This window comes from Sardina pilchardus, chromosome 22, assembly GCF_963854185.1.
Source record: "Sardina pilchardus chromosome 22, fSarPil1.1, whole genome shotgun sequence".
Lineage (NCBI taxonomy): Eukaryota > Metazoa > Chordata > Actinopteri > Clupeiformes > Clupeidae > Sardina > Sardina pilchardus.
In genome coordinates, this window is record NC_085015.1 from 6,316,638 (window position 1) to 6,328,146 (window position 11,509).

General features: G+C 43.6%; 1 protein-coding gene across 1 annotated transcript; it reads left to right on the forward strand.

Annotated features, from left to right (window-relative positions):
- The first annotated feature begins 2,455 nt into the window (after positions 1–2,455).
- LOC134069958 (inactive all-trans-retinol 13,14-reductase-like) lies at positions 2,456–10,997 on the forward strand. The gene is made up of 11 exons (XM_062526123.1): positions 2,456–2,612; positions 4,133–4,315; positions 4,934–5,175; positions 5,958–6,153; positions 7,033–7,230; positions 7,656–7,775; positions 8,582–8,720; positions 9,406–9,515; positions 9,718–9,884; positions 10,258–10,417; positions 10,831–10,997. Exons 1-11 carry the CDS (start codon positions 2,456–2,458, stop codon positions 10,995–10,997), a joined length of 1,839 nt encoding a protein of 612 aa, XP_062382107.1.
- The last annotated feature ends 512 nt before the right edge of the window (positions 10,998–11,509 follow it).

Here is an 11,509-nt window from a genome sequence, read left to right on the forward strand (position 1 = left end):
GTGATTACCGGTCAAGGGTTCACTCCAAACCAATGCAAAAGTCACAACACAAATGCCAAGACACAACATGAATGCACAATATAGGCATAACACAAATGAATAAAGTCATTCAAAATCTACCACACAATTACAAAACCCTCAGTGCAAATTGTGTCAACAAATTCTGTTTAACTCTCTGGGCCACCGTACTTTTGGCATTTACAGCTGTTACATAAGGTAGAAAAGAGAACATGCTGTATGAGTTGGTCTAGGATAACCGCTGCACAGACACACAAAGGGCCAACGTTCACATTTGGCTTTACGATCCGTCACAATTAAGATAAGCAGAATAGTTGGCCTACATACAGTCAAACCTAGCCTACAACAGTCGGCACTGCTGACACAGTTATGGCCAGATTTCTTGATAACCCTTCTATGAAAAAGGAAAAACACTCCGTTTTCTGGAAATAAATTGAAACTAACAAAAACGTAATAATTGTTAATTCCGTGTTTAATGCAAACCAGCTTTTGCCTTTTACTCTTTATTCAACAGAGCATTTTAGATTATATGGCATGGACAAAAATTACTCTTTACTCAACAGAGCATTTTAGATGATATGATGCTACACTCTGGGGGCATGTTCATGATGCTACAGCGCTACACTCTGGGGGCATGTTCATGATGTGCTACACTCTGGGGGCATGTTCATGATGCTACAGCGCTACACTCTGGGGGCATGTTCATGATGTGCTACACTCTGGGGGCATGTTCATGATGCTACAGTGCCACACACTGGGGGCATGTTCATGATGCTACAGTGCCACACTCTGGGGGCATGTTCATGATGCTACAGCGCTACACTCTGGGGGCATGTTCATGATGCTGCAGCGCTACACTCTGGGGGCATGTTCATGATGCTACTGTACAGCGCTACACTCTGGGGGCATGTTCATGATGCTACTGTACAGCGCTACACTCTGGGGGCATGTTCATGATGTGCTACACTCTGGGGGCATGTTCATGATGCTACAGTGCTACACTCTGGGGGCATGTTCATGATGCTACAGCGCTACACTCTGGGGGCATGTTCATGATGTGCTACACTCTGGGGGCATGTTCATGATGCTACAGTGCTACACTCTGGGGGCATGTTCATGATGCTACAGGGCTACACTCTGGGGGCATGTTCATGATGCTACAGCGCTACACTCTGGGGGCATGTTCATGATGTGCTACACTCTGGGGGCATGTTCATGATGTGCTACACTCTGGGGGCATGTTCATGATGCTACAGCGCTACACTCTGGGGGCATGTTCATGATGTGCTACACTCTGGGGGCATGTTCATGATGCTACAGTGCTACACTCTGGGGGCATGTTCATGATGCTACAGCGCTACACTCTGGGGGCATGTTCATGAGCCCCCATGTTCATGCCCCCAGAGTGAATGGCTGTAGCTGCCTGGCTAAGATCCTGTGATTGTTTTGAGTGTGATTCTCTTGGCTTGTCCATTGTATGTTTGTCATGCTCCTAAATATATATTTTACTAGGTCTGTCAATCGATTAAAATGTTTAATCTAATTGATTACATACTCTGTGATTAATTAGTCTAAATTAATCGCACATAAAATGTATTCGCAAAATCGCAATGTCAACACTATGTCTTTGCACTAATGTTGTACTTAAGAGTTGACAAACTCTGGTGATATGCAAATTCTGTGCTGCAGATATTGCAGAGGACTTTGTTTTAATCAACGCTTTCTTTTTAACACCGTCAGGCCGTTTTTTTTTTAAGTAAATGTGCCAATCAATGATCCAGGCAGCACATTCTCATCTTCCCATTTTACGGTCTAATGGTTACTGACTAGAATGGCTCCGGGTCAAAGGTCATCGATTAATCTGCGTTAATTTTTTAATCAGTTACTTTATCTCAAATTAATTAATCTAAATTAATCAGTTATTTTGACAGCCCTACTTTTTACCCTATTGTTACCTGGTTGTTTGGAACTGTGCTATAGAAATAAACTGGCATGATTTCATTTTGTAGTAATAAAATGTTATAGTTTATTGGTTATAGTGACAGATAGCATAATCATAATTTGGAAATTGTGATTGGTTCCAAAGTATGTCATGCTGAATGAGTTTTTTCCCCATCTGCATAGATAATCTCATTATCTTTAGCAGCTGGTCTGCGGACCGTAGGACGTTTATGGACCTCACCCTCTGGACCTTGATAAAAGCAACCCCTGTGCTGTTATTTTACTCACACGGTGAAACCCTGCTCATCACTGCTGTCTCACTCTCTCTCTCTGTTTCTCTCCCTCTCTCTCTCTCTCTCTCTCTCTCTGCATCTTTCTTGCTGTACATATTTTGCCACAACAGACCCACACTTTTTTTTCAAGTTTGCAGTGTGTCAGGGAAACTTCTGCCGCTTGTCACGGTGCACATATCTGAAACAGTAGCTCGACTCTCATCATGTGGCTGCTGGTGTTCGTGGTGTGGTTTCTGTTCTGGGCCGGGGGAACCTACTGGTACCTGTTTGGGAAGCCGACCCCGTTCACCCTGGAGTCACTGCGGCCCAAAGAGCCAATAGAAATGGACCAGAGGAAGAGGGATAAGGTGCTGAAGAAAGGTGAGAGGTCAAATCCCTGTGACATATGTCATGTCTGTGGTGTAGTCTTTTCTTCTGGCCTTATATTTTTAAAAACATACTGTAGTCAGCGTTACTCCACTATGCAATATTTGATGTGAACCTGTCTGTATCTAAGCAACCCACAGAATGTTGTGGCCGAAAAACTGGTCATCAAAGATTCTAGAGAACTCCACTCTAAAGCCCAAATCACATCAAAGATTCCCGACGTGATGAGACTGAGTTGCAGTGGTGTGAATTAGGCTAGAAGTTGCACGTAGTTGCAAGCCGTCGCAAACGTAAGGTTTAGTTGCAGTTGCAAGGTTTTAGAACGTCGCGTCTCGTCTCGTCTTATCAGGAATCTTTGGTCTGATCCCTACTTAAAGGGTAAGAGCGATGACTATAAATATAGTGGCAAAGAAGTGTTGTTCTGGCTAATTTGAAGGGCGACGTTCACACGTAAACCATAATTATGACGACATGAACAATATCATTGGGGATCACTTTCAGAGCGATTTTGAGAATGATAAAAGGCTGACAGACAATCAGAATCCATAAAACGTGTAAACACAAGGAGACTCTTTCCTTGTTGTTGGTCAGTGTAGACACATTTATCTTTAAAATTATAGTTATCTTCATAGTTATCGCTCCTGGTGTGAACGGCCATTAAGATCTTTGGCCATTACAGCCAGTCTTTTTCACCAATCTAATCCTAATTGTCTTCAGGATTAGAGTGGTTATGAGCTATCCATGGCATTATGCCACATGCAGACAAGGCATGAGTGTGGATCTCTCTCTTTCTCTCTCTCTCTCTCTCTCTCTCTCTGTGTGTGTGTGTGTGTGTGTGTGTGTGTGTGAGACTTTCAGAGAGTGTAGATTTGTGGTCAGTACTGTATATGCATATGTTTGTGGTATGTGCTTGTGTGTTATTGTGTGTGTAAGGTGTTTCTTTATGGCTGTGACTGAGGACTGGAACTGCATATCTCTCTCAGAAAGTATGCCAGAGATTGTGTTACTTAATATCTGTGTTTGATACTGCATATCTATCAGAGGAAAGGAGTCATGATAACCTTTGTGATAAGTTACAGGGCATAATCAGTAATGGGAGGGTCCTGCTTCTTTCATGAAGTGTGCACTCTCACAAGCATAGTCACATGCTAGACAGTTAAAGCATACAAGTATCAATCAATTCAGCTTTACCACATATTCAAAATAAATATGTATATTTTTTGCAATACCAATGATGAATCAAAATGAATCTAGGTAACTGGGTAGAATGGTACTTTATTGTCTATAGTCTATACGCTCAATTCAGTAAAAACAAGTTTTCTCAGCATACAAGATAAACGCATCAGCCACAACGGAAATTGTTTGTATTGTGGAGTTATCTGTAAATGGACAGACCTTTTGAACCTTTTGAACCTTTTGAACCTTTTGGGGTCAGTATGACACCCACAACATTTCACTGCGACGTTTCCTCAAAGCAAGTTAAGCAACGTGGCCATTTTGACTCTGCTGAGCAGGTTTCAGTCAGGAGAGGGTCCCTGAGGATCTGGATGCGATCGTGATCGGCAGCGGCATCGGCGGCCTCACCGCGGCGGCGTGTCTGGCCAAGGTCGGGAAGAAGGTTCTGGTTCTGGAACAGCATGACCAATCCGGCGGGTGCTGCCACACCTTCGTTGAGAAGGGCTTTGAATTTGATGTTGGTAAGTATAGGTCTGGTGGCTTATTGACATCAGTTATGCTTGTATCAGAGACGGTTTATAAAGCGAGACGATTCATATGAGGGTACATTCTGGTTTCATTGTGACGCAACTGCCACTCCCATTTAGGAGGCAAACGGAGGTATTTATATGGGAGAAATAATTCTACACCTTTCTAAACCGATTATTTCGTCACTGAACACGCCCCTTTAGGAGGCAGGAAGTGCTGCTATTTTGTTCCATTGAAAAAACCCTTTATGATTCATCTTAGTAACTATACGATCTTTGCTTGTATCCTGCATTGTATTCACTGCATGGGGTTTGGCCCCATGCTTGCACCTGTGATGTTGCAGCACCCCAGTCAAGGCCTGTGCTGGTGACTGTTGCCTGTACAGCTCTTCAGGTTTTTTTGTGTGGGAGATCTACTTACTGGTCAGCAGTTGAGCCCAGAGTATTCTTCATTTAATGACTTTGTGGGCCTGTAGTTTCGTTCAGTGTAAGGAATATTGGAAAGGATAGTGAAATCAGATATTCCCATCAGGCTCAGAAATAGTACGTAGTCAGAAGCAGAAAAACATCCTTTACAAGTGTGTGTATGTGTGTGTGTGTGTGTGTGTATAGGCCTTCACTACATCGGTCAGCTGCATGAGAACAGCCTGGTAAGGATCGCCTTCGACCAGATCACCGAGGGCCAGCTGGACTTTGTGACCCTGCCGCAGCACTTCGACACCATCCACATCGGCCTGGGAGAGGAGCACCGCGAGTACAGCATCTACACCGGCAAGACCGCCATGGAGGCCCACCTGAAGAAGCAGTTCCCAGACGACACCAAGGCTGTGGAGGAGTTCTTCAAACTCATGAAGGTATAAATATACAGTCGGCATCTGGTCATAACCATGGTTACCGTCCCCAGTCACCACGGATACTGTGGCTGAAACGCTTTCATGGAGGAAAATGTTTGATACTGTATCTTTAGCGATTTCTTCCAATCCCGTTGTGTGCTGTTAGCATGTTTTACCCCAACTTGAGGGACAGAAACCTTTCTGACGACATATGTAATGGAGGACAATGCTACCTGCTTTCAGTGTCTGTGTATAGCAATTCCTGTGTATAAGCCGCAGGACGGTGTTTAAAGAAACAAAACCATATTAATACCATATTAACTGCCCCTGTGTATTAACCTCATAGCTGAAGAAATTTGGCAAAATCAATCTATAAGCCGCGGCTAACAGTTGGGAAATTGCAGTAACTGTGTATTAACTAGTAATGAAGATGACAGGGTCCTTGGGATCTTGAAATGCATTTCAATCCTCAGAGAATATTGCATCTCTGAAATACATAGATGTAGCATATTAAACCATATTAGCATTGTGTATCATTATTGAACTATACATGCATGCAAATGGATTTAGTCAATCTAATGGTCTAGAAACAAAGCAAGGAGTTTTAAATCAATTAAAAAAACATTTTAAGAATAATGAAAATACATTTAAAGTCGATTAAAACTGGACTGTTTGGTTTTTGTTTATGTAAAGCACGTGGAATGGCCTCTGTGTATGAAATGCGCTATATAAATAAACTTGACGTGACTTGACTTGACTTGACTAAAAGAGAATCCTGTTGTTGCATGTTGCGCTTCCTCCAGGTCTGTGCCAGGAAGACGCACTACTTGGCCTCTCTGAAGCTCATCCCTCGCTGGCTGGCCCTCTTCCTGCTCAAGTCCGGCATCGCTGACCTTTGCTCCTCCGTCTTCCGCCTGTCCGGCACGAGTGCCACCGCCTGGGCTGACCAGCTCACCAGCAACAAGGACCTCCAGGTCATCTTCTCATACCTCTTCTATGGTGAGTGGCATCTCCAGGTTATCTTCTCATACCTCTTCTATGGTGAGTGGCATCTCCAGGTTATCTTCTCATACCTCTTCTATGGTGAGTGGCATCTTCAGGTCATCTTCTCATGCCTCTTCTATGGTGAGTGGGAAAGTCTCGCGGACAGTTGGTGATTTGGTGTCCTGCTTTAGACTCCTTTGACATGTTCAGTCAGGTGCGGTTGTTAGTAGGTAGAAGGTTGGTCGAAGAGTTTTTGCTAAATCTGTGCCACGCACCATAATATGTGCCAGAGGGACACTCATTTGTAAACAAACTACACAATTGATTTAAAAAGAGATTGCTATAACTGCACAATTGTATCTGAAACCATGAATAAATTGAACAAATAATTAATACATTTTTACTATTACGCAAGCATTTTCTCTTGACCTCTGTACTGGTCAAGCATACATTAACTAGTCAGTTCATAGAAAAACGTTATGTAATGTGGTCAGTGGTCGTAGTAGAATGTTCAGTTAGCTGTGTGGGCTGTTAGCACTGTTATCAGTGCAGATGTTGCTATCAACACGTTCCACTCCGTGAGATTAGGGTATCAGAATCAGAATCACAATCAGCTAACTGGCCAGGTTTGCGTGAACAAACAAGGAATTTGACTTTGGTTAAGCTCTGGGTCTATTTGTTTGCAAATAGTGTAGTGGATCTGTCTGAGGTTTCTTCCTATATGTACTGTATCTCCAGTTCTAGGGAGTTTTTCCTCGCCCCTGTTACTCATGGGCTCTCTTTGAATGTTTAACACTCTGTGCCATGAGACATGTGTAATGTTTTCACTCACTCACTCACTCACTCACTCACATTCTCTCTCTCTCTCTCTGTCTCTCCCACTCTTCTGTGTAGGTGTGCCTCCCAGGGACTCCAGCATTCTTATCAATGCCCTCCTCATCCACCACTACAAGCGTGGAGCCTACTATCCTAAGGGGGGCGCCAGTGAGATCTCCTACCACATCAGCAACACCATCCGCAAGTATGGCGGTGAAGTGCTGGTGAGAGCCCCGGTCACTCGAGTCCTGCTGGACAAAGATGGCGCTGCCTGTGGTGAGTACTGGTCAGGAGATAGCTTCTCTTGTCTAGACGTTAATGTTTACCCTGTGTTAACTCAAACTCAGGTATTTTTACATACTGTATGAAGAAAATCTCGTCTTGCTCACGGTCTTCGTATTGGTTTTATATGTTGTGTGACACTTATTTGTTTGGTATTTGTTTGTTTTGTAGTTGCAGTTGTTAGTTTGTTTATGTAACCTTTGGTTCACTGCTGCTCTGCCAGTGACACTTTGTGTTTTTAGGTCTCGTGATGTAATATCAAATATTATTCAGTTCTTATTACAAGAATATTGCAAGTGAAGTATTAAGTACACATCGGTGCAGGCTGCAAGTCTGTTCCCTCTCCTGTTTGTAGCAGCTTTTGATTTGTGCTTTGTTATATCTCACGATGCACCGCTTGTTGTGATATGATTGGCCAGGTGTGGCGGTGAGGAAAGGCCAAGAGGAAGTGGAGGTGAAAGCACCCATCGTGATCTCCAACTGCGGCCTCTTCAACACCCTCAAGAACTTCCTGCCTCCCGAGATCCACATGAAGCACGGTGAGTCCTGACATCTCTGCTAAGTTCAATCAATCAAATCAAAGTGTAGACCAGACACCAGCAACAAACAATACTAGTGAAAAAACAAAATGGCTCAGAGCGCTACTAGGAGACTAATTGCCTCACCATGAAGCACGGTGAGTAGACATCCCTATACTGCATACAACAGCAATCAAAGGGAAGACCAGAGACCAACAACAAACAATAGACTATTAGAGACTATTAGACCATTGGAGACTATTACCCCGGAGGTTCACATGAAGCACAGTGAGTGATGCAGTGAGGCAGGGTTAGCGTGTAAAGAGCTGAGCTAGCATGTGGTGGTGTCCAGATAAGGTTGGATCCCAGGCTGCTGTTGAGGCAGGGTTAGCGTGTAAGGAGCTGAGCTAGCATGCGGTGGTATGGGAAAAACTCCCACATGTACGTATGATAAATGAAGCTTTGGTGTATTTGTAAACAAAATGAAAAGGACATTGGGTAACACTTTAATTGAAGGTATCTACAAGATTGTGACATGAGCACACAACACTGTCATGACACATGAACCCTAACCCTAACTTGTCATGGCAAAAACTGAATGACACTGAAGCGTTATGTCATAAATGTGTATAAGGTTTATGACACGTTCATTACCGTTTCATGTCACTCTAGATACCCTGAAGTAAAGGGTAACCAGAAATTGTTGAATTACTTATGTCACTTTGTATGGAAGCAGAATCAATATCATAAGTCGAGCTTCTGTATGTTTTGAAACAAAGCGAAGACGGATACATGAATAAACGGATGGTGTATTATTTCTCATTCAGATGTCCAGGCTCGTCTGGACCTGGTGAAACCAGGCAGAGGCTGCTTCCTCATCTTCTCCGGGTTCGACGGCACCGCCGAAGAGCTTGACATTACGTCAACCAACAAGTGGCTCTTTAAGCACAACAACATGGACGGAATGTGAGTGCATGGAATGTTCTGAGTTCTTATGTGAGGTCCTCATCACCTGCTGTTACACCCTTGGGTCGTAGGGTGGCGCTGTTGATCACATGTTTAAACGCAGTGGACAAAAACAGGAATACGTCATTGGTTTCAGATGTCTGGCACATGTTCCCTTTCTTAATGAGTTCCTGAACTCCAGCACAGATTTTTCATAGTTTCCCATGAGCTGCAGACTGATCTGCTCTCTGCGGATTTTCATATCTTACTTTTGAGTCTTGTGTGTTTGAAAAGAGTATTCTCAGAATGTTTCAGATGAGTTGACCTGCAGTTTGAGAAGGTTTTGCTTTACCTTAATATATCTAGAAAAGCACTACAATAACGTAACATGTTGTTTTGGTAGTCTTTTTTCATGTTTACCTCAAAACAATAATTTATTTAATTATTAGGCTACATTGAAATGTGTAATATCAGTTCAAAATGAACTTAAAAGGGTACTGTACTGTTTCCTGTAAAGGTACATCAACTCAGAGTACTATGAGTATTCTCAAAGGAAAGAGTTGGAGAATCCTTTAAAAATCTGGTTTAGTTTTAAACAGCTTTTCATGACTCATGACCTGACTCTGATCTGAATCTCCTAAAATGAATCTGAATTGAACTGAAATGAACTGAACCTAACTAAACTAATTGTAACTGCTTGTATCAGGATGGATGAATTCTTTGAGATGGATAAAGAGGTGGCCCCTGACAATATCCCCATGATGTTCATCACCTTCCCGTCAGCCAAAGACCCCACCGCAAAAATCAGACACCCAGGTGAGACGGAACACAACACACCCTGTGGTGTGTGTGTGTGTGTGCGTGCGTGCGTGCGTGCGTGCGTGCGTGCGTGCGTGCGTGCGTATGCGTGTGTGTGTGTGTGTGTGTGTGTGTGTGTGTGTGTCATACAGACACCAGTAATTCCAATATGTTCCTTAGCACGCTTCTGAGATGCTAACTTTGATGCTTACCTGGGCAGGTAAAACCTCCATGACCATCCTGGCTATGGTGAACTACGAGTGGTTCGAGGAGTGGAAGGACTCGACTGTCAGAAAGAGAGGAGACGGCTACATGGAGTACAAGATGAGATTCGCCAACAACCTCTTCAACTGGGCCTGTGAGCATTTCCCCAAGCTGAAGGACAAGGTAAGCAGGCTAAGCACATGGCGAGTAGAGAAGCAGGAAGCATTTGGTTGTTAGTGAATTCTGAAAGGAACTTTTAGTGATGTTTATGTTTATGGCTTTTAGCAGACACTTTTGTCTAAAGCGACTTGACATCAATAAACATTTACTTTAACATTAAAATGGAATAGTAAAAGCATATGGTCTAAATATAAAATAAAAATAAATTATTAATTGACTGAATATAATTAACAAAATAATAACCTATGTTGACAAATACCTGGCCACTCTGGGGATAGATATTTAACTATATAACGGATGAATAAATGTAGTAGATTACTCAGCATCAGTCATTCATAACAATGGTTGGTTTTCTTGCCCTCTTCCTGTCGGTCAGCTGGTGTTCCAGGAAGTGTCCACCCCCCTGTCCAATATGCACTATCTAGGGGCGTACCGGGGTGCCATGTACTCCGCCGAGCACAACCTGGACCGCTACGACCCAATATCCATCGCCAAGAACCGCTGTGACACGCCCATCAAAAATCTCTACATCTCAGGTTAGAGCTCTGTGTGTGTGTGTGTGTGTGTGTGTGTGTCTGTCTGTCTGCCTCCTCTCCTAACCCTTCTAACAACCCAACACACATAACACTCACCTCCTCTCCTAACCCTTCTAACAACCCAACACACTTAACACGTACAGTACGTCCTCTCCTAACGCTTCTAACAACCCAACACACATAACACTCACCTCCTCTCCTAACGCTTCTAACAACCCAACACACTTAACACTCACCTCCTCTCCTAACCCTTCTAACACCTCAACACACTTAACACGTACGTCCTCTCCTAACACTTCTAACACCCCAACACACTTAACACTTGCCTCCTCTTCTAACAACCCAACACACATAACACTCGCCTCCTCTCCTAACGGTTCTAACACCTCAACACTCGTGTGTGTGTGTTTCAGGTCAGGACGTGTTCAGCTGTGGCATTGCGGGGGCGCTGCACGGCGGGCTGCTGTGCGCCTCCACGGTGTTGGACCACATCCTGTACATGGACCTGATGTTCATGAAGAAGAAGCTGAAGCGGGACAAGGCCAGGGAGGACGCCCGACTGGCCAAGAAACTGCAGTGAGCCCACTGATCTATAAAGAATACCTGGATAGACTATCTCATTGTTGCTGACCCATCAACAATGAAGCCAATAGAACTGTCCCGAGTGGTCCCATAATGGCGGCGAGGTGTTCCAATTCCATTGTTGCAGAACGACAACATTCTTTTACTGTCTTTTACTGTCTATGCATTCCTATGGCAAGTGGTCCCATAATGGCCGCCCCCATGTAGGCTTCAGAATTTTGACGTAGATGCTCTATCCAGGTATTCTTTATAGATCAGTGAGTGAGCCTCCTACTCACTGTGCTGCACTGCCCCTGGTGGCCACACCGGGAATTACATCATACACAGAGACACTGGTGAACTATGGGGGCGGGGTGGCGTTGGAAGTTGATTAATAGTTGTATTAATCAACACGTTATTTAAAACATGTAAAATGATGTGATATATGTGATTTTTCTGTCTGTCTGTCTATGCTGCCTCTGATTTTGATAATGCTTCAAGAGAAAAACTGAAAAAGTAGTATTCTTATTG